This window comes from Hemitrygon akajei, chromosome 3, assembly GCF_048418815.1.
Source record: "Hemitrygon akajei chromosome 3, sHemAka1.3, whole genome shotgun sequence".
NCBI lineage: Eukaryota > Metazoa > Chordata > Chondrichthyes > Myliobatiformes > Dasyatidae > Hemitrygon > Hemitrygon akajei.
Window position 1 is genome coordinate 174516533 of NC_133126.1, and position 24576 is coordinate 174541108.

The 24576-nt window shown below is 43.4% G+C and overlaps 1 protein-coding gene across 1 annotated transcript in view; it reads left to right on the forward strand.

The window, feature by feature from the left end:
- The first annotated feature begins 2903 nt into the window (after positions 1–2903).
- LOC140725651 (uncharacterized) overlaps positions 2904–24576 on the forward strand; it is a 431629-nt gene continuing 409956 nt past the window's right edge. The window contains exon 1 of the mRNA XM_073041401.1: positions 2904–3325. Within this exon, the coding sequence (XP_072897502.1) occupies positions 3246–3325 (80 nt within the window). The 5' untranslated portion in view covers positions 2904–3245. The remainder of the gene's footprint in view (positions 3326–24576) is intronic.

The window sequence follows — 24576 nt, forward strand, 5'->3', positions numbered from 1 at the left end:
ATATCTGTTTAGGAGGGAGATGACCCCAAGGGACTCCTGCACTATCTGTCTACTGCTACGCTGTGTAGTGGCCACCCCTTCCCTTTCTGCCTGTGTAGCCTTTACCTGCAGTGTGGCCAACTCACTGAACATGACTTTCATGACTTCATGACTTTCTGAGCATCGCGGATGCTCCAGTATGAATCCAATCGCAGCTCCAGACGCTCAGTGCGGTCTGCCAGAAGCTGCAGTTGGACACACTTCCTGCACACATAGTCGTCAGGGACACTGGAAGTATCCCTGATTTCCCACATGCTGCAGGATGAACAAACCACAGGGCCGATCTCAGCTGCCATGACCTATCCAATACTTGCCTCAACTTTTGAAACTTTCTCCTTTGAAGGGAACTTACCTGGCCTTACCTCACTTGGAGTGAAGCTCGTCCTCAGCCTCTTCTCGTCAAAGCCTCAAAGCTCCACTCCTTCACTTTCCACAGGCCACTCTGCTTGAGGTAACCCTCTATTTATTTGTTTGAGCTTTTCAAACTGCTTGGTCACCTGACCTCGATTGCCCAATCAGCTGCTTTCTGCTGAGTCTGAGCTATTCAAATCTTGATTGTCTCATCAACGGCTTTCTGCTGAGCTATTCAAATCTTGATTGACTTGATTGCACAGTCCAGCTGCCAAAACTGCCAGAATCTCTCGAGTCAAAGCCTAAAAGCTCCACTCCTTCACTGGCCCACTCACTCACTGGCCGCTTTCCACTTTCTTTAACCTTAAGATGTTTACCCAATCCAGTATAGTTGATTCCCTAGTAGGCTTAATGATAAACTGCTCTAAAAAGCCATCTTGTAGTCATTCAAGAAACTCACTTTCTTGAGATCCATTACCAACCTGATTTTCCCAATCTGCATGCATGTTCAAATGTCACATGACTATCATAACATTGCCCTTTTGACATGTCCCATTGTAATCTGTGGTCTATATCCCAGCTACTGTTGGGAGGCCTATATATAACTGCCATCAGGGTCCTTTTACACTTGCAGTTTCTTAACTCAACCCACAAGGATTAAATATTTTCTGATCCTATGTCACTTCTTTCTACTGATTTGATGCCACTCATTTCCAGCAGAGCCACGCCACTATCCTAGCCCTCCAATACAATGTGTAACCTTGGGCATTCAGCTCCCAACTACAGCCATCCTTCAGCTGCAATTCAGTGATAGCCAGAACATCATACTTGGCAATCTGTAATAGTGCAACAAGATCATCCAGAAGACCATAAGATATAGAAGCAAAAGCAGGCCATTTGGCCCATCGAGTCTGCTCCACCATTCAATCACGGGCTGATCCAATTCTTCCAGTCATCCGCACTCCCCTACCTTTTCCCCATACCCTTTGATGCCCTGACTAGTCAAGAACCTAGCTATCTCTGCCTTAAACACACCCAATGACTTGGCCTTCACAGCCACTTGTGGCAACAAATTTCACAGATTTTCCACCCTCTGACTGAAGTAATTTCTCTGCATCCCTGTTCTGAATGGACATTCCACAATCCTGAAGTCGTGCCCTCTTGTCCTAGACTCCCCTACCATGGGAAATAACTTCACCATATCTAATCTGTTCAGGCCTTTTAACATTTGGAATGTTTCTATGAGCTCCCCGTTCATTCTCCTGAACTCCAGGGAATACAGCCCAAGAGATGCCAGACGTTCCTCATACGGTAACCCTTTCATTCCTGGAATCATTCTGATGAATCTTCTCTGAACTCTCTCCAATGTCTATATATCCTTTCAAAAATAAGGAGCCCAAAACTGCACACAATACTCCAAGTGGTCTCATGAGTGCCTTATAGAGCCTCAACATCACATCCTTGCTCTTATATTCTATACCTCTAGAAATGAATGTCAACATTGTATTTGCCTTCTTCACCACCAATTCAATCTGGAGGTTAACCTTTAGGGTATCCTGCACAAAGACTCCCAAGTCCCTTTGCATCTCTGCATTTTGAATTCCCATCTAAATAATAGTCTGCCCGTTTATTTCTTCCACCAAAGTGCACGACCATACATTTCCCAACATTGTATTTCATTTGCCACTTCTTTGCCCATTCCCCTAAACCATCTAAGTCTCTCTGCAGTCTTTCTGTTTCCTCATCACTACCCGCTCTTCCACCTATCTTTGTCTTATCTGCAAATTTCACCACAAATCCACCTTATCTCTTATATTCCTCGGTGTATCAGTTATTGGTGAAAGGTTTATAGATGCAATAATGAAAATGTTTCAGTCAGAAGATCTTACTGAAACACAGTTCAAAGCTTGTTTGTGTGTCATCCACGCAGATCATAATTACATTAGGGTAGTACAAAGGTAACAACAAAAACTTGCAATATTTTGGGCCCTTTCACGTCTCCTGCAGGATGTCCGAATGAAGAACTTTCATAGTGCGGTCATTGGAGAAAATGGGCTACACGAGCATCTAGTTTGCGTACAAACTTCATCATGTGTTGTCCGGATAATTCCAAGAATTACTTTGGGAGAAATATTGCCAGCACAAGCCGGTTCAAAAATAGTAGGTGAGTAATTACGGAGGAAGCAGTGATACGATCAAGAGGCGCCCCTCCGTACAAGTCTTTTGTACAGGACTATGCCAGGACTTGCATCCCCCCTCCACCAGTACTCCGGGCACTGGGGCAGCATCATTTAGAGTGATTACACACATTCGGAGATGTGTCAAAAGAAGTTACAACACATTCGCGGCACGCAGATTATATGTTGTAAATTAATGAGCAACCCAGATCAGCAAAGCCGGAAAGACCCCGCCGAGTTATGTGTGCAGTAACCATGGCTCCTGAGGGTCACATGTTGAGAGGTGGGGGTTGCTTGCGGAAGTGTGGTTTGAGTTTTGAAAGCGGCTGAGCGAGCTAGTGCTCGATCGGAGCCGGTGTGGGCAGGGGGTAATTCGGCGAGTCTCGCAGTGGGCGAAAAACAGCGGAGTAAGAAAGAGGCACCGCCTGCAGAGGTCACAACATCTGTTGGGAGAGGGACGAAAAGTGATCCAAGAAGACCCCAAAATTCGGAGACTCCTTGTTTGAACATCCTAAATCAACAGGCAATTGTTTTGCGGCTGGTGAAAGCGAGAGGCATTTGGGTGAATTAACAGGGAGCACACCTTAGGTGCTCACCGAGCGGGACAGGGTGGCAAATCGGAGTCTCTGGAGCTACCCTTTGCCGAAGTTTACCCTGGGAGACTGAAGCCGGGTAAGGATGGATTTAAATGGTGTGCTGGTCTGCCTTCAGCTCTTGTCGATTCGACTGGGGCTCGCACTGGAACTACAACCTGACATGTAAGTGGATGTGTCTCGCCTGTTTTAGTGCCCAGCAGAAATGTGCCTGTTGCATTCGGTATTTTGACATGTTTGTTGCGAAAAATTACGCAGTTGTCAGAACTGTGTAAGTTTGTGATATTTGGCAAAGTTGTGAGATGATCCTTGCACGCTTGGACAATTATCCAGAAAGTAAATGTATGGTTCACTAACAGACCTGAGCGAAACCTCTCAGCTGATGACTTGTGATCAAGGATAATTTGGTTGTTTTCTTGTTCTGGAATTGTCTTCGGCGGGAAGACACTGGAGTTTGAGGTGAGACTTTGATATTAGAAATAGCCTCTCAACTTAATGGCTTGACAAAGTGCTTCTGGGGCGCGTGAGGGAGTCGCAGCGGTTTCTATTTAACCTTTCGTAGTTCCACGCGCCCTGATTGTCGGATAAGATCTGCGTAAGGAAGTGGAGAGAGTTCAGTCATGAGCAACAGGCAAATATCCCAGTTATAATAAGTTGCAGGGTTGGTTTGGATTTAGCAAGAGTTGAAACCATACCTAGAATTCACTTTCGTCCAGGTTTTATTTATGACGCTGGATTTTTTTTATTTCAAACCCTTTCCGATCCATCTCAATCAAGGACAATTGCTCTTTGCTGAATGATGCACGATTTGTGAATTGGGCACCAGGCGCTTCAGAGGAAACGCAGTTTACCGCGCGTTGATTAACTTATTACATCGCCACAGTTGGCGATCTCAACTCTTTCTAGAAGTTGCCTTTCTAGGCGCCAGAGTTATTATTCGAATCACAGAAATAAAGTAGCATGGGTTTGTCGCCGAGGGTCAGTTGAGAACTTCTGCAAGCAATACCAGAAAATGCTGGCGGAACTCTGCAGGTCAGGCAGCATCTATGCTTCATCAGGACCGGACACAAGCCTTCCTTCTGCGCGGTCTTTTTGCAGTTGAAGAAAAAATGAAACTCTTATGGCCTTTTAGAGTTTGATACCAAATATAGATTTTTTTGCAAAATTAGTGTCAATCCTTCAGCGCTGAAACAACGCACCAGTCTACAATGGTAGATATTTGGAGGTTCTTTAACAGGAATTAACGCTTTTTAAAACTCAAGTCTGATAGATCTTCATTTAACAATTCTTATTGAGGGATGTGAAACTAAAAAATCTAATGCAATTTTTAAAAATATTAATTTCTAATGTGGTAGGACACCACTCAGCGTGTCCAGCCAATGCTGGCTGTCTGAGCAATCTACCAATTCCATTCCCCATTTATTTTCCGGGGAAATCTCAACACTCTCACTGATGGCAATTTACCTACCAATAGCATATCTTTGGGATGTGGGAGGAAACTGGAGAACCTGGGAGAACACACAAGGGGTATGTGCACATCACCGTGACTCTACCAGAGGTCAGGATTGAAGCTGGTTTACTGGGGCCAGGGGGAGACAGTACTGCCTGCTGCACAAATCTGCCACCATCATAGAGGAACATAAGAAACAGCAGCACCCTTTGAGGCTAATCTGCCAATCAGCCCACACATGCTGTCCTATCCCAATAACCCATGATCTGATCCATTTGTTCAGATATTCATTGGTCTCTGTTTTAATTACAGTTAATAATTGATTCTCCACAGCATGCTGGGATAGAGAATTTCAAAGATTCATCACCATTTGAGTGAAGAAGCCTACCCTACATTTTGAAATGTGAAACCACCACCAACACCATATGGCCATAAACCATAGAAGGTATGGAGTCTGGTCCACCATTCAATCATGGCTGATTTATTATCCCTCTGTTAAAAAGAGATGTCCTTGTATTGTGAGATTGTGTCCCCCAGGTCCTAGACTCCCGTACTATTGGAAACATCCTCTCCACATCCACTCAATCAGCAGGTTTCAATGAGATTCCCCCTCATTCTTCTAAACTCCAGGGATCATTCTCATGAAATTCCTCTGGACCCTCTCCAAATCCAGCATGTCCTTTCTCTGTTAAGGAGCCCAAAACTGCTCACAATAGTCCAGGCACAGTCTGACCAATGCTTTATTGTTTTATTAAGCCTCAGCATTACATCTTGCTTTTACATTGTACTAATCTCGAAATGAATGCTAACATCACATATCACAACCCTTCCTCCTGCCTCCAGCCATGTTGTGGACTAATTAGCCAAGGGCAATTTTTTCCATATCTACTATGTAAGGCACTACTAAAGTAGCTTCCAGGATTTTACTTTTGTACAGAAGTATTCCAAAAAAGGGAGTTAAATTATTATTTGGAAGAGCAGGAGGAATTTGGCAAAACTGCTATCATCAGGTAAGTGGAACTGAGCAAATTCTTGGAGCTAAGGGGTGACAAACCTTTAGCTCCTGCCGGACTTCATCTTGATGTGGCTTGTGAGACAATTCATACATTGTCTTTATAAGGCAATGGTCAGATTGCACTCGGAGTGTTGTGAGCAGTTTTGGACCTGTCATCTAAGAAAGGATGCACTGGCATTTGAGAGGGTCCAGTGGAGGTTCCTGAGAATGATTCCAGGAGTGAAATGGTTAATGGACGAGGAGAGTTTGATAGCCCTGGGCCTGTACTCACTGGATTTTAGAATAATAAGGAGGGGATCTCATTGAAACCTATCGAACATTGAAAGGCCTATATAGAGTGGATATGGCGAGGATATTTTCTCTCGTCGGGGAGTCAAGGATCAGAGGATGAAGACTTAGAATACACAGTTGTCCCTTTTGAACAGAGATGAAGAGGAATTTCTTTAGTCAAATCTGCAGAATTCTTTGCCAGAGACAGCTGTGGAAGCCAGGTCATGGGTATATATAATGCAGAGGGTGATAAGTTCTTGATTAGTAAGGGTGTCAAAGGTTACAGGGAGATGGCAGGAGAATTGGATTGAGAGGGATAATAAATGAGCCATGATGAAATGGAGAAACACACACAAAATGCTGGAGGAATTAGCAAGTCAGGCAGCATCTATGGAAAAGAGTAAACAGTCGATGTTTTGGGCCAAGACCCTCCTTCAGAACTTGGCCTGCAACACTGACCGTTTTGCTCATTTCCATAGATGCTGCCTGACCTGTTCTTCCAGCATTCTGTGAGTGTTGCTTTTGATTTCCTGCATTTGCAGACTTTCTCATGTTTATGATGAAATGGAGAAGGAGCCTCAATTAGCCAAGTGGTCTGATTCTGCTCCTATATCTTATGGTCTTGGGCTTTAATTTCCCTAAAGTCAGGTAGTGTTCTATTTGACTAAGAAACAGCAAATGTAATTCCTTTTTGATAAAGACTTGGTTGCAATAGGGTTGGGCAAGGTCTTCTGTACCAGGTGTTGGATGTGGATGTCCAGGAGACTTCTAGACTCCTGGATGGCCACATGGGTGCCAGGTGCATTGAGCTGCAGCTCCTTTGGGACCACATTAAGGAATTGGAGATGCGGCTCGATGACCTTCGTCTGGTCAGGGCAAGTGAGGTGATAGAGAGGAGCTAAAGGCAAGTAGTCACACCAGAGCCTCGGGAGACAGATAAGTGGGTAACAGTCAGGAGAGGGAAGGGCAAGAGTCAGATATTAGAGGGTACCCCTATGGCTGTCCCCATTAACAATAAGTACTCCTGCTTGAGTACTGTTGGGAGGGATGGCCTACCTGGGGAAAACAACAGTGGGTGCACCTCTGGCATAGAGTCTGGCCCTGTGGCTCAGAAGGGTAGGGAAAGGAAGAGGAAGGCAGCAGTCAGGGGTCAAGACAGGTGATTCTGTGGATGCAGGAAAGAAACATGAATGGTAGTTTGCCTCCCAGGTGCCAGGGTCTGGGATGTTTCTGGTCGCATCAATGATATCCTGAATTGGGAAGGTGAACAGCCAAAGGTCGTGGTACATATTGGTACCAACGACATAGGTAGGAAAAGGGAAGAGGTCCTGAAAACAGACTACAGGGAGTTAGGGAGGAAATTGAGAAGCAGGACCACAAAGGTAGTAATCTCAGGATTACTGTCTGTGCCACGTGACAGTGAGTATAGGAATAGAGTGAGGTGGAGGATAAATGCTTGGCTGAGGGATTAGAGCAGGGGGCAGGGATTCAGATTTCTGGATCATTGGGACCTCTTTTGGGGCAGGTATGACCTGTACAAAAAGGACGGGTTGCACTTGAATCTGAGAGGGACCAATATCTTGGCAAGGAGGTTTGCTAAGGCTATTGGGGAGAGTTTAAACTAGAATTGCCGGGGGGTCAGAACCGAACTGAAGAGACTGAGGAAGGGGCAGTTGGCTCAGAAATCGAGAAAGCTTGTGGACAATGTGAGAGAGAGGATAGGCAGGTGATAGAGAAGGGATGTGTTCAGTCCGATGGTTTGAGATGTGTCTACTTTAATGTGAGGAGTATCATGAATAAAGCGGATGAGCTTAGAGCGTGGATCAGTACTTGGAGCTATGATGTGGTGGCCATTACAGAGACTTGGATGGCCTAGCGGCAGGAGTGGCTCTTTCAAGTACCAGGCTTTAGATGTTTCAGAAAGGACAAGGATGGAGGCAAAGCACTGCTGATCAGAGATAGTGTCACGGTTGCAGAAAAGGAGGAAGTCATGGACGGGTTGTCTGCTGAGTCTCTGTGGGTGGAAGCTAGAAACAAGAAGGGGGTCAGTAACTCTACTGAGTATTTTTTATAGACCACCAATAGTAACAGGGACATTGAGGAGCAGATAGGGAGACAGATTCTGGAAGAGTGCAATAATAACAGGGTTGTCGTGATGGGAAAATTTAATTTCCCCAGTATTGATTGTCATCTCCCTAGAACAGGGGTGGCCAACCTTTTACATTCCATGCGTCAATTTTTTCACGCATGAGTTCAGATGCGCCATGCAACTCTTGTACCCTCATTCAATTCTTGTAAAAATATGTTAATATAGACATATTTCGCATTTTTACGTGATATATTGATTTCATATAAAAACAAGATAATCATTACTTAACCTAATGAGACTTTTAACAAATATATTTTGACTTCTTTTCGGGAAGTGTTTAATTGGAGTAAGGGAAAATATGAAGCTATCAGGCAGGAACTTGGAAACATAAATTGGGAATAGATGTTCTTGGGGAAATGTACAGCAGAAATGTGGCAAATGTTCAGGGATATTTGTGTGGCGTTCTGCATAGGTACTTACCAATGAGACAGGGAAAGGGTACAGGAACCGTGGCGTACAAAGGCTGTTGAAATATCTAGTCAAGAAGAAAAGAAAAGCTTATGAAAGGTTGAAAAAACTAGGTAATGATAGAGATCTAGAAGATTATAAGGCTAGCAGGAAGGAGCTTAAGAATGAAATTAGGAGAGCCAGAAGGGGACACGAGAAGGCCTTTGGCGAGCAGGATTAAGGAAAACCCCAAGGCATTCTACAAGTATGTGAAGAACAAGAGAATAAGATGTGAGAGAATAGGACCAATCAAGTGTGACAATGGAAAAATGTGTAAAGAACAGGAGGAGGAAGCGGAGGTATTTAATGAATACTTTGCTTCAGTATTCACTATGGAAAAGGACCTTGGCGATTGTAGGGATGACTTACAACAGTCTGAAAAGCTTGAGCATATGGACATTAACAAAGAGGATGTGCCGTGTGGGAGCTTTTGGAAGGGATCAAGTTGGATAAAACACCGGGACCAGACAAGATATACCACAAGCTACCGTGGAGGCGAGGAAGGAGATTGCTGCGCCACTGGCAATAATCTTTGCATCATCAAGGAGAGGTTCTGGAGGATTGGAGGGTTGCAGATGTTGTTCTCTTATTTAAGAAAGGGAGTAGAGATAGCCCAGGAAATTATAGACCAGTGAGTCTTACTTCAGTGGTTGGTAAGTTGATGGAGAAGATCCTGAGAGACAGGATTTATGAACATTTGCAGAGGTATAATACGATTTGGAATAGTCATCATGGCTTTGTAAAGGGCAGGTTGTGTCTGACGAGCCTGATTGAATTTTTTGAGGATGTGACTAAACACATTGATGAAGGTAGAGCAGTAGATGTAGTGTATATGGATTTCTGCAAAGCATTTGATAAGGTACCACAGGCAAAGCCTATTGAGAAATTAAGGAGGCATGGGTTCCAGGGAACCTTGATTTGTGGATCCAGAACTGGCTTGCCCACAGAAGGCAAAGTGTGTTTGAAATGGGTCATATTCTGCATGGAGGTTGATGACCAGTGGTATCCCTCAGGAATCTGTTCTGGGACCCCTCCTCTTTGTGATTTTTATAAATGACCTGGATGAGGAAGTGGAGGGATGAGTTAGTAAATTTGCTGATGACACAAAGGTTGGGGGTATTGTAGATAGTGTGGAGGGCTATCAGAGGTTACAGCAGGACATTAATAGGATGCAAAACTGGGCTGAGAAGTGGCAGATGGCGTTCAAGCCAGAGAAGTGTGAGGTGGTTCATTTTGGTAGGTCAAATATGATGGCAGAATATGGTATTAATGGTAAGATTCTTAGCAGTGTGAAGAATCAGAGAAATCTTGGGGTCCGAGTCCATAGGACACTCAAAGCTGTTGCGCAGGTTGACTGTGTGGTTAAGAAGGCATATGGTGCATCGGCCTTCATCAACCATGGGACTGATTTCAAGAGCCAAGTGGTAATGTTACAGCTATATAGGACCCTGGTCAGATGCCTCTTGGAGTACTATGCTCAGTTCTGGTCACCTCACTACAAGAAGGATGTGGAAACTATAGAAAGGGTGCAGAGGAGATTTGCAAGGTTGTTGCCTGGATTGTGGAGTATGCCTTATGAGAACAGGTTGACTTAACTCAGCCTTTTCTCCTTGGAGTGACGGAGGATGAGAGGTGACCTGATAGAGGTGTACAAGATAATGAGAGGCATTCATTATGTGGATAGTCAGAGGCTTTTCCCCAGGGCTGAAATGGCTAGAACGAGAGGGCATATTTTTAAGTTGCTTGGAAGTTGGTACAGAGGAAATGTCAGGGGTAAGTTTTTTACGCAGAGAGTAGTGAGTACATGGAATGGGCTGCCGGTGGTGGAGGCGGAAACAATAGGGTCTTTTAAGAGACTCCTGGATAGGTACATGGAGCTTAGAAAAATAAAGGGCTATTACCCTGGGTAATTTCTAAACTAAGTACCTGTACAGCACAGCATTGTGGGCTGTAGGGCCTGTATTGTGTAGGTTTTCTATGTTTTTAAAGTGTGAAACCATAGGATTGTACTTAACATTTATCATGGAATAAATGTTAGTATCTGTTATTCAAGATTGTATAACATTGTACTTAGGCAAAGTCAACTAGCTTTGTAAAAGAGGAATTGTGTTTGACCAATATATTGGAAGTTCATCAAAGAAGTAATACGCTGTGGATAAATAAGAATTGGTGGATGAATTATAGTGAGATTTCTGGAAGTAATTTCATAAATTATTACATCAAAAACCATTATGGAAAACAATGGTATAGGAAGTAACAATAAAATAAAGTAGCTGACTAATAGCAATAGGCATCAATGTTCTTTTTCTTGGCTGAGAATTTGCAATGAGTGATGTGTTACAAAGATTTGTACTGAGGTCTCAATTTTTCACAATATTAACTATGTGGATGAAGGCGCAGAGGAGATGTTCACAAATGACAATGTCAGGGAGGAAAATAAATGAATGGTTAAACAATCTGTCCAACAGAAAATAAAGAGGGAAAATATGAAATTGTCCATTTTGACAGGAAAAGTAAAAAGCAAAGAGGTCATCGAAATGCTGAGAGATTGTGAAATGTGCTTGCATCTGCATCTCCAGGTCCTAGTGCATGATTTGCATAAAGTTCAAAGATTCAATATTCAGGATTGTTTAATGCCATTTCCAGTACACAAGTATAAAGGAAAACGAAATAATTGCTACTCCAGATGTGATGCAGCGAACTTGGCAATAGGATTACTCAGGCGCTTGGCTGTGCTGTCATGTACGGCAATGGACTCAGCACAAAGCTCTGGGGGGCACCCGTGTTGAGGTTGATAGGTAGGGTGGAGTGGTTGTGCATCCCAACTATCTGAAGCCTGCCAAGTATGAAGTCCAACACCCAGTTGCTCAGTGGTGTATTTAGACCGAGGGGTACGAATTTGTTCACCAAGATCAGTGGGACAATGGTGTTGAATGTTGAACTGGAAATTGAACTGAAATAAACTTCTGGTTAAGATAGCATTACTGAATGTGTGTAACACATTCTGGTAGTCAAAAAGCTAAGATATCGAAGTAAAAATATCACTAAAATTACTGTTTCTGAGGTGAATTGTGTTGTTATTGCTGCCAACAGTGAAGGGGCGAGCGATGGCGAGGTGAGATGCTGTGTTGCAGAATCGTTGCAAACGGAGTTCTGATGCCTGTACAGCTGGCCCGGGTGTGAGGTTGGATTGCTCTGGGCACCAAAAGGAGAAGATGGGGCCTGGGCAGAGAAGATACGGTGCTCATTTAACTGGCGCAGGTGCGAGGTTGGGTCGCTTTGGGCACTGAGCTGATTTGAAGAGCTTGAGAGCGGCTTTTGGCTGGGTGACGAAATCTGGGCCCGGAGCATTTGCTGAGCTAGGGGCCTTTTGCTGCAGTTGGGTCCTAGGGCAAGGTACGATTCGCTGTTTAGACAATTTTAACACCAGCCCACATGGTGATGATTAGTTCTGAAGGTGTAGAATTCTTTGGTAGAGAGATGACAGTGGCTGATTTGAAGCATGTGGGGTCAGCAGACTATATGAATGATGTGCTGAAGATATGTATGAAGACATCAGTGAGCTGGTGTGCACACTCCCCAAGTACTTGGCCTGGGAGGTTGTCTCTCCCAGCTGCCTCATAGGGGTTGACTCTCTGCAGAGTCCTCATGTCTGGTACTGTTACAGATAGCGGCTGCTCACCTGGGAGAGTTGTAGCTTTCGTGACTAGCATGCTGTTGATTGCCCAGAACGTCAGAGAGGGAGGTGTCACTGGTACAGTCAATGCTGTTTTCCCTTGCATAGTCAGTAATGTTCTTGATGCCCAGCCACATACATTGGGAATCGTTATTGGATAGATGTTCTTGAATATTTTGAACATAGGCAGTCTTATCCCTGTGAATGCAGAGCAGTGTATAATCGGCCAGACAGAGCGCATGGTGGAACCCCACATCAAGGAGTGTAGGAGGTGTATCTATTTGGGTTACCCAGAAAAATCAGCAGTAGCAGAACGTAGCATTTGCAATGGCCATAGGATTGATTTCGACAGCACAATACCACTGCGTTGTGTAAATGGCTTTTGGGACAATCTGGTGAAGAAAGCCATTGAAATAAAACTAGAGGAAAAGTATTTTAACAAAGATGAAGATCTCACTGTAAGTAAGAACTGGAATTCATTTGTAAACAAGGTGGGACAGCAGAAAACTTATTGGATGAAGACCAACCAATCAGGAGGGACGGACTATGGGGGTATATATACCATTGGACTAGACGTGCTTCGGCATCATCCCCAATGAAGCTGGTGGAGTTTGTCATTGAAACATTGGTTAAACCCCTTTAACATCAGGAGGCTCTACATACCCACCAAACTCCATAGAGAATGAGTCCTGGAACTGCAGTATGCAGATGACTGTGCTCTTGTGGCCCATACTCCGGAGGATCTTCAGACTGTCCTTGCTGTGGCGGTGAGAACATACAGCAGGATGGGGCTGACTGTCAATACTACCAAGACAGAAGTGGAATTTGCCAACGGAGTACCAGTGTCCCACCCACCCCACCTGCCTTCACTGTTGGTGATGAAAAGCTGTCAGTAGTGCCATCTTTCAAATATCTGGGAGCATTCTCTCTGAGGATAGCAGCATTGACAACGACATCCGGAGCCTCATTAAACAGGCATCAGCTGCCTTTGGGAGACTTCAGAATAGAGTCTTTCAGAACAGGAGCCTTTGTCCCTCCACAAAGGTCATTGTATACCAAGCGGTCTGTGTCACCACCCTCCTTTATGGCTGTGAAGCTTGGGTAACCTACAGCCATCACATCAAGTCCTTGGAGCACTTCCACATAAGCTGCCTTCAGTGCATCCTGGGAATTACTTGGTGTGAGCGGGTGCCTCACACTGAACTACTAATAAAGACCAACTGCACAAGTATTGAGGCCATGATCACCCAGTGTCAGCTGCAGTGGTTGGGGCACGTGATAAGGATGCCCCCATGTCGGCTACCCCGCAGAGTGTTATACGGCCAGTTACATCATGGTCGACGCTCAGCTGGAGGGCCAAAGAAGTGCTATAAGGATCAGATGAAGAATGCTTTAAGGAAATGCAAGATCAGACCGGAGGACCTGGAGGATGTTGCTGCTGATCGTAACACTTGGCGACAGCTGTGTAGGGATGGGGTTCGTATTCTGGAGATGGAAAGAACAACCAGAAGACAGCAAAAGAGAGCCGGGAGAAATGCAGCCATGGTGGCTATCACTACCACCACCACGACCACATATACATGTCCTACCTGCAATAAAACCTGTGGTTCCAGGATAAGACTGTATAGTCATCAAAGATCTCACCTTTAAAGGCGTGGACGTTGTCATCAGATTTCGATGGACAACTGAAGAGAAGAGGTTAAAATCAATACCTGTATCTGGTTGGTAGCCCAAAAAGAGTTTATTCATTATATATTTTCACCAGGAAAGCACTAGTCTGTCTTAGCCCTCTTGATGCCAAAGGTGAAATTTTGCCTGGCTGCTCTAAGAACTGTTCTGTCACAAGACCTGAAGGCAGCTTCTTGGCCTGTTAGTGGGGTGTGCACCTCAGCGTTCACCCTGGGCTTTTGGGTGGGTCGTGAGGTGACCAGTCTTGAAGTACCAATGTCTTCTATACATTTACTAATGAAGCAAGTAATTGAGAAAGTTAATAGAACGTTTCAACTTTTTGCTTGGGGAATTAAATACAAAAGTATGGACCTTATATTTCAGATATGGCATTAATTAGCTCACATCTGGAATACTCTACATATAATTGGTCTCCTTATTTAAAGAAAGCTGCTAATGCTTTGGAACCAGTTCAGAAGAAACTTCATGAGTCCAATACCTGGAAGGGGTAGTTTATTTTATGTTGGTCATTCAATGTTTTCATCTGCAGATGCTGGAAATCTGAGCAACACACATAAAATGCTGGAGGGTTTCGGGCCGAAACGTCGACTGCGCTTTTTTTCCATAGCTGCTGCCTGGCCTGCTGAGCTCCTCCAGCATTTTGTGTGTGTTGCTATGCTTTTATCTGTTGGAGTTTAGAAAGTGAGAGGGAACTTAAAACAATCTTTACAGGGTAGATGTGGAGATGTTTAATTGCAAGAGAATCTAAAAATCATTTAAAAATAAAGGGTTTTCTACTCAAGACAGATTTGAGGCATTTTTCTCTGTTAAGGGATTGAGCATCATAAGCTATTTTGAAACAGTGGAAGATCAACACTTGATAAACAAGGGGATGAAAGGTGTAAGAATACAGAAGTTAAAATCAGATCAGCTGTGTTCCTATTAAATGTCAGAACAGGTTTGAAGGGCAATTGGTCTAAACCTGTTATAATTTGCATGCTTGTTTGCATTTAACTGCAATGGGGTTGCCTCTGTAAACATATATAAGGTTTTGTTGTGTGTCCTCATGAAAGCTTGAAACACTAATAATTCTAGAATAATGACCACTCTCACTTATGCAGCGTCTTCAATGTTGTAAGGTGTCCCAAATTTCACAGGAGCGTTAAATAAAATTCGACTCTGAGATGCAAGGAAAGAAAATTGAGTTCTACAGAGCGCTTAAAAAAAGTGCTCTGGCAGCACGGTAGCGTAGTGGTTAGCAGAATGATATTACAGCTCTGGGTGTTCCCGAGTTCAGAGTTCAATTTCGGAGCCATTCTTTAAGAATTCTCTGTATATTCTCCTCATGGAAGGCATGGGTTTTCCCTGGTTCTGCCGGTTTCCTCACACAGTTCAAAGACATACTGTGTAGGTTAATTGTAAATTGTCTGATGGTTAGGTTAAGGTAAATTGGGTTTGTTGGGGATTGTTTGAGCGACATGGCTTGGAGAGCCGCAAGGGCCTACTCTGTCTGTGCTGTATCGCTAAATAAATAAACAGACAAAAAGCCAATCACCAGATGTTCCATTAATTACTTTTGTTTCTGCATCAAATTTATCATGAATTCATTCAGTTTTGAATGACCCTTTTCTGGACCTGCTCAAGGAATTGTGCTAAAGGCATGCAGAGGGTGCTGTGTGGTAGAAAGAGTCAGCAATCTGACACAGTAACAATAATAAACTTTCAGTGTACCTGCCATTCAGAATGGTGTGTGATTGGGAGGGATAATTTTAGGTGATAGTCTACACATGAGCCTGCCTCTGGTGTCCATTTTGGTGTTTGAGGTAGCAGGTTTGGTAGGTGTGCTAAAGAAGTCTTGCAAGGTTGCTTAAGTGCATACTGTAAATGTGACATCTGCTTCCATGGTACGTCAGTGTGGAAGGAATGAACATTTAAGGTAGTGAGCAGGACATTGTTAAAGTAAGTTGTTTATCTTGGCTAGTGTTAAGCTTCTGTTGTTGTTGATTCAAGTTTATTTGTCACGTGTACATTGTAACAAACAGTGAAGTATCTTGTCTGCATTGAGAACCTACGCACCCAAGGGTGTGATGAGTCATATACCTGAATTGTGCCATTTCAATGCTGGAAAGGTTTTGGGGAAGATGCTTGCTGAAGAGTGCCAAGTACGCACTTTCACTTTTGAGTAATGGTGATCACCAAGATGTTGTGTTACTGGGGAAAATTATGATGATGAAATGATGTCACTGAAAGTCAAGAAAAAGTGACTACGCTCTCTCTTTGAAGATTGTCATTCCCTAGTATGTGTTTGGGACTTGTCAACTGCTAGTCTAAGCAGGAATGCCCAAGTCTTTCTGGTTGGAAAAATCTCTGCTTCATTACTTGAGGCATTACAAATAGAGCTAAGCAATCACCAGCAACTATCCCTGATCCTGATCGCGTAACGAATTGAGGATCATTTATGAAACAGCCGGAGATGGTTGAATGTTGTCCCACAGAGCTCCTGTGGAACTAAGGTGATTGTCCCTCAGCAACCAAAACCTGGGTATGACTGCAGTCAATGGTGAATTTTCTCACTGATTCCCAAGGAACCCTGATGTCAAGTGCCCTCAATTTATTTCATGTGTAGAATTCAGTTCTTTTAGTGATGTTTGCCCTAAGGATGCAGTGAAGTTTGGAGCTCAGATGCAATTTGCCTACTGTCACAGCAGGTCAACAGCAGATGCCATTTCATTGGCTCTTCACTCAGCTCTGGAACAGCTGGACAGTGAAGGTGCATACATCAGGGTGTTTTTCATTGACTACAGCTCAACATTTAACACTATAAATTCCTCAAAACTAATCAATAAGCTCCAAGACCTAGGCTCCAACACCTCCTTGTGTAACTGGATCCTCAATTTCCTCACTTGCAGCCCCAGTCAGTATCGACAGACAACACCTCCTCAATCGCCATCAGCACAGGTGCACTACAAGACTGTGTGCTTAGCCCCCTGCTCTACTCACTTTATACATATATTGTGAGCACAGCAAGCACCGAAGCCATATTTAAGTTTGCTGATTGTTGGTCGAATGAAAGGTGATGACAAATTAGCATCTAGGAGGGAGATTGAAAATCTGGCTGAATGGTGCCACAACAACAACCTTTCACTCAACATCAGGAAAACCAAAGAACTGATTATTAACTACAGCACTACAGAAACTGGAGGTCCATGAGCCAGCTGTCGTTAGGGGAGCAGAGGTGGAGAAGGTTAGTAACTTTAACTTTCTAGGCATCATATGAGAGGATCTAGCCTGGGATCAGCACATAAATGCCATTTTAAAGAAAGCATGCTGTGCCTCTACTTTCTTGGAAGTTTGCACAGATTTGGCATGTCATCTAAAACTTTGAGAAATTTCTATAGATGCACAGTGCAGAGTATCCTGTCTTGTTAATGCACAGCACGGTATGGAAACAGCAGTGCCCAAGACCAGAAAAGCCTGTAAAAAGTGATGGATGCAGCCCAGTTCATCACAGGACAAAACTCTCTATATCGTGGAGCAGAGCTGCGAAGAGCACTGCCGCAAGAAAGCACAAGTGGAGGTCCACCATCCAGGCCATGCTCTGTTTTTGCTGCTACCATCAAAATGGAGATACAGGAGCCTTAGGTCCCAGACCACCAAGTTCAGGAACAGTTATTACCGTTCAACCACCAGGCACCTGAACCAGCACAGACGACTTAACTCACCATTATATTGAACTGATCATTGAACACAACCTAGGGATTCACTTTCTGCAACTCTACAACTCACATTCTCAGTTTTATTTATTTATATTTGTTTATTATTCACACAGTTTGTCTTTTGCACATTGGTTGCTTGTCAGTCTTTATAGTTTTTCACTAATTCTTTCATACTTTTTTCCTACTGTGAATGCCTGCAAGAAATGAATCTCAGGGTAGTATTTGGTATCATAAACATACTTTGGTAATAAATTTACTTTGAAATCCTATGACTTTGAAATGTGGTGGAAAGCACATCTGAAAGTTAAAGACCTTGTAGTGTCTAAACCTAGAAACCTTTGTTAAGTAGCTGGTGATTCTCAGGTTGTAGGAGCAAAACTCATATTCCTTTAGGGTAGCCTCTAACCTGACAGCATGAGCATTGATTTCTCGAACATCTAGTAATTTCTCCTGCCCCTCCCCCTTCTCTCCTTTTCCATTCCTAATTCCGGCTCCCCTCTTAATCCTTGTCTTCTCCCCACCTGCCGATCACCTCCCTCTGGCCCCTCTCTGCATTTTCCTTCTCCCACTCTCCATTCCTATCAGATTCCTTCATTAGTCCTTCACTTCCTCCACATACTGCCTCTCAGCTTCTCAAATCATTGTCCCAACCCCACCCACCTACGTTCTCCCTCACCCGGCTTCAACTATCACCTTCCATCTTGTACTCCCTCTCCTCCCTCCATCTTCTTATTCTAGGCTCTCCTTCCATCCTTTCCAGTCCTGATGAAGGGTCTCGACCCGGAACATTGACTCTTTATTCCTCTCCGTAGATGCTGCCTGACCTGCTGAGTTCATCCAGCATTTTGTGTGTGTTACATTAAATAGCTGGATAGGGTTTTTGTTTCCACGTGCTCTGACCTTGTATTTGATACTTGTGCAGTGATCCACCATCAATGAGACTGCTGATGCCACCTTCATCTCCAATTCTCTTTGAAAGCTTCACTGCCGCTCACAACTGGACAAGGCAGGATGGCAAAGTTTTTATCTGTGCTGCATTGTGTGGAGTTGCTCGGGGATCATCACTTATGTTCCTAGAATGCTCTTCTGCGCTACTGGACTGGTTAGATCATCTGGTTTGATTGAAATTGTCGAGCAAATGATTCACCTGAAAGATTACTGATTTTGGTGGCATATAGTTCCAATGGCCCTAAGAGTCTGGTGCATGGATACCCTGTACTAAAATGCTGAAGTTGTTCTCAGTCTATCCCATTCATCATGGTGGTGATGCCATACACACAATGCATGTTCTTAGCATTAGAAGTGGCTGCCACTGCACGGCCAATGGGGGTTGTGGGAGGGCTGCTGTTACCCTCATAAAACATCAAGTCATTCTTATGTTAATTTTTGTCTCTGTTGCTAGGAGATTAGTTACTTTATGGTGTAAATGAGTTTCTTTTAAAACTAACCCAGAAACATCAGAGTTCACCGCTTTAGTTAAACTGGAGATTAAGGGACTGATTTTTGTTTTTATTTTGGAGGGTGAAGCTTATAAACACCAAGTCGTTGGTCATTCAGTGAGTGTCCAGCAGTCAATCACATGCCTAGCTCACTCAGTTCTGTAGCCTGCTTTCTCAGGTCTCTTCTCTGATAGTAATATGGAAGTACCTAATGGTGGTACAGGAAGTACCTATAATGTGGCCACTGAGTGTATGTTCGTGGTCTTCCGCTGCTGAGGTCCATCCACGCCAAGGTTTGACATGTTGTGCTCTTATGCACACCATTGTTTTAGCACGTGGTTATTTGAGTATTGTCACCTTCCTGTCAGCTTGAACCAGTCTGGGCATTCTCCTCTGACCTCTCTCAATAATAAGGTATCTTTGTCCACAGAATTGCTGCTCACTAGATGTTTTCTGTTTCTTGCACCATTCTCTGAACTCTAGAGATACTCAAACCACTCCAATGGCACCAACAATCATTCCACTGTCAAAGTCACACAGATAACATTTCTTCTCCATTCTGAAGCTTGGTCTGAACAACAGAATTAGCTGTAATATCACCGGTGTATATCGTGAAATTTGTTAACTTTGCAGCAGTACAATGCAATACATGATAATAGAGAGAAAAAAGAAAACTGAATTACAGTAAGTAAATAGTTAAATTACATAAACAGTGCAAAAAAAAGAGTAGTGAAGTAGTGTTCATGGGTTCAATGTCCATTCAGAAATCAGATGGCAGAGGGGAAGAATCTGTTCCTGAATCGCTGAGTGTGTGCCTTCAGGGTTCTGTACCACTTTCCGAATGGTAGCAATAATGATTTTTGTACTGTGTCATGTAACACCATAGTCCTGAAAATATGTCTCATTTTTACTGTGTACTGTACCAGCAGTTATGGTTGAAATGACAATAAAAGTGATTTGACTTGAATAAGAAGAGTGCATGTCCTGGATGGTGAAGGTCCTTAATGATGGAGACACCACTTCTTGAAGATAACCTGGATGCTACAAAGGCTAGTACCCATGATGGAGATGGCTAATTTTACAACTCTGCTGCTTACTTCGATCCTGTGCAGTAGCTCCCTCCATACCATACGGTGATGCAGCAAGTTAAAATGCTCTCCACAGTAAATCTGTAGAAAATTTCAAGTGTTCTAGGTGACATACCTATCAAATCTCTTCGGCTGCTAATGAAAGATAGCCACTGTTTTGCCTTCTTTATAGCTGCATCAATATGTTGAGTCCAGGTTAGGTCCTCAGAAATATTGACACCCAGAAACTTGAGATTTACTCACTTTCTCCACTTTTGATCCCTCTACTGAACCTCATGCTTTTACTCATTAAGTTACTGTCACATGATTTGTTGATTAGATATTTGCATTTACAAGCGGGTATATAGGCCTACCAAATGAAGTGGGCATTGAGTGTATGAATTAAAGGTGATTTTCTTTGGGGTGGATGGTGAAGAAAATGTGGGAAATGTTGAGGTCAAGACAAAAACATTTGGATTAGGAGGAGTAGGCTCATCTATGCTTTGAATCTACTTCATTGTTCATCTGCTGTGGCTGATTTTCTACCTCCCATAAATTACTCAATTCTGATGTTTGGTCTGAACACAAGCTGAACCTCTTCACCATATCTTAATGTTTTTATGCACTGAGTTGTTGCCACATGATTAGATATTTGCATTAATGAGCAGGTGTGCAGGTGTACCTATTTAAGTGACCATTGAGTGTACATGTACTTTGATAATAAATTTTACCTTGACTTGATTGAGCAATGAAAACTTCAGGCATTATTTAAGTAGAGCAGGGAGCTAAGTACACTTGTGTTAATGGAGATTGTGAAAGTGATGTTGTTGGCATTCTGAACTGATTTGGGTCTGCAAAGTGAGGAAATCGAGGATCCAGTTGCAAGAGGAGGTATTGAGGCTTAGGTCTTGGAACATATTGATTAGTTTAGAGGTGATTATAGTATTGAATGCTGAACTGTAGTCAATGAAGAACATCCTGATGTTTGAATCTTTGTCCAGATGTTGCAGGGTTGAGTGAAGAGCTAATGAAATGGCATCTGCTGTGGACCTGATATGATGTTAGGCAAACTGAAGTGGATCTAAGCTCCTGTTCTTTCTGGAAAATGGTATAATAGAAGCCTGCATGAAGCAGGTGGGTTCCTCAGACTGCTGAAGCAAGAGGTTAAAGATATCAGTGAACACTCCAACCAGTTGATCAGCAGTTTTTGTGAGACTCACAAGGATGATTCCCTGAATGAAATGGTTATTATGCGAGGAATGTTTGATAGCTTTGGGTCTGCACTCCCTGGATGAAAGTGGATCTCACTGAAATCTTTCAAATGTTGAAAGGCCTGGACAAAGTAGATGTGGAAACGATGTTTCCCATGGTGAGGGAGTCTAGGACAAGAGGGCACAGCTTCAGAATAGAGGGGCATCAATTTAAACAAGGATGTGGAGAAATTTCTTTAGCCAAAGGGTGGTGAATTTGTGAAATTTATTACCGCAAGCAGCTGTGGAGATCAGGTTGTTGGGTCTATTTAAGGCAGAGCTTGATAGCTTCTTGATTGGACATAGCATCAAAGGTTATGGAGAGAAGTCCGGGGAGTGGAGGTGAGGAGGGGAGAAAAAGAATCAGCCATGATTGAATGGCGGAGTAGACTTGATGGCCTAATAGCCTAATTCTGCTCCTATATCTTATGGTCTTTAATACAGTACCAGGTGCTCCATCTGGGCTTTCTGTGGATTCATCTACATGAAGGGCACCCTCATGTTGGCCACAGATTCTGAAATCACAGGGGCATTAAGTGCTGTGGGAGATCATGAAAATATCCCAATGTTTTGACAGCCAAAGTGAGCATAAAAGGCATTGAGCTCATCTGGGAGCAAAACCTTGTTGTCACATATGTCACTTGGCTTTACTTTGTAGGAGGTTCAAAGTTCAAAATAAACTTATTATCAAAGTACAAAAATGTCACCATATGCAGCCCTGAGATTCATTTTCTTGCGGGCAATCACAGTAAATACAAGAAATATGATAGCATCAATGAAAGACCACATCCAGCAGAATGGACAAACAGTTAATGTACAAAAGTGAACAAGCTGCAAATATGAAAAGAAAGAAATAATAATAAGCATTTAAGCAATAATTATGGAGAATGTGAGATGAAGAGTCCTCAAAAGTGAGTCTGTAGATAGATAGATAGATAGATAGATACTTTATTCATCCCCATGGGGAAATTCAACATTTTTTTCCAATGTCCCATACACTTGTTGTAGCAAAAACTCATTACATACAATACTTAACTCAGTAATAATATGATATGCATCTAAATCACTAACTCAAAAAGCATTAATAATAGCTTTAAAAAAGTTCTTAAGTCCTGGCAGTTGAATTGTAAAGCCTAATGGCATTGGGGAGTATTGACCTCTTCATCCTGTCTGAGGAGCATTGCATCGACAGTAACCTGTCGCTGAAACTGCTTCTCTGTCTCTGGATGGTGCTATGTAGAGGATGTTCAGGGTTTTCCATAATTGACCGTAGCCTACTCAGCGCCCTTCGCTCAGCTACCGATGTTAAACTCTCCAGTACTTTGCCCACGACAGAGCCCGCCTTCCTTACCAGCTTATTAAGACGTGAGGCGTCCTTCTTCTTAATGCTTCCTCCCCAACACGCCACCACAAAGAAGAGGGCGCTCTCAACAACTGACCTATAGAACATCTTCAGCATCTCACTGCAGACATTGAATGACGCCAACCTTCTAAGGAAGTACAGTCGACTCTGTGCCTTCCTGCACAAGGCATCTGTGTTGGCAGTCCAGTCTAGCTTCTCATCTAACTGTACTCCCAGATACTTGTAGGTCTTAACCTGCTCCACACATTCTCCATTAATGATTGTGGGAACAGTTCAGTTAAGGTGTGAGTGAAGTTGAGAAAAGTTATTTTCTTTGGTTCAAGAGCCTGATTGTTGAGGGGTAATAACTGTTTCTGAACCTGTTGGTATGGGTCATGAGGCTCCTGTACCTTCTTCCTGATGGCAGCAGTGAGAAGAGAGTATGACCTGCATGGTGGAAGTCCTTGATAATGGATGTTGCTTTCCTGTGACAGTGCTCCATGTAGATGTGCTCAGTGGTGGGAAACGCTTCACCCATGATGGATTGGGCTGTATCCAATACTTTGTGGGCACTTCTTTTCAAGAGGATTAATGTTTCCATATAATAGAAGACTGTCCCTCTCCAATATGTTGATTCATCACTACCTTTGAGTTGGCCAGTGGCAGTGATGTTGTCAGCAGACTTAAATATGGCATTGGAGCTGTGCTTAGCCTCACAGTCAGAAGTGTAAAGTGAGTAGAGCAGGGGGCTAAGGTCACAGCCTTATGGTGTACCTGTGCTGAAGGAGATGTTGTTGCCAATCCTAACCAACTGGGGTCTGCAAGTGAGGAGATAGAGGATCCAGTTGCATGGTGAGGTATTGAGGCCATATACTTGAAAACTATTGATTAGTTTTGAGGGCATGATAGTTTTGACTGCCACGCTGTAGTCACTGAAGATGTGTTGAATGAATGTTTACCTAATGTGATGGTAGGCAAATTGGAGCAAATCCAAGTCACTTCTCAGGCAGGAGTTGATATGTTTCATCACCAGCCTCTCTCTAAGCCAGCTGGTGGCATAGTGGCTTCTGCACCAGACTTCGAGGGGAGTTTGAATCTGGTCAGCTCCTTGCGCGCTTTCTATCTGTGCTGGGTTGAGTGTCGAGCTAGCAACTCTGTCTCATAAAAAAACAGACAAATGTGAAAGAAATGGTGAGGTTGCTGCCCGATGGGTCACAAGGCACAGGGAGGAACAATGACCTCTTAAAGCAGGGGTGTCAAACTCATTTTAGGTCACGGGCCGGATTGAGCAAAATGCAGCTTCATGTGGGCCGGATCAGTCGGACGTGTGCGAACGCAGCTTTCGTTGCCTCCGTTTTTTCAGCCTGCTCTCTTGTGTCTCAGTCTCTGCTATAACTACAAAGTGTTTCACTTTACAAATTCCGTTTCTTATGAAGAAGACTGCCTAGCAAGACTGCCGAATAAACACTAAAAACCCTGAAAACCTGGTACCCGAATAAACTCAGCATTAGCCATATCATACGCCATAGGCGCTTCGATTACTGGGGCCAGCTTTAATAGTAATTAGATATTATCTCGTGGGCCAAAGATAATTCCACCACGGGCCTTGAGTTTGACATATATGTCTTAAAGAATTTCATCACAATGGAAATAAGTGATATTGGACAATAGTCATTGAGGCAGGATACTACCCTCTTAGGCACTGGTATAATTGAAGCCTGCTTGAAGAAGATTTGTGCCTCAGACTGCTGAAGCAAGTTGTTAAAGATATTGGTAAACATTACAGCCAGCTGATCAGCACAAATCTTTAGTACTTGGCCAGATACCCCATCTGGGCTGGACACTTTCCGTGGGTTCGCTGTCCCGAAGGATGCTTTCCTGTTTGCCTCAGAGACTGAAATCACAGGGTCATCGGGGACTGTGGGAG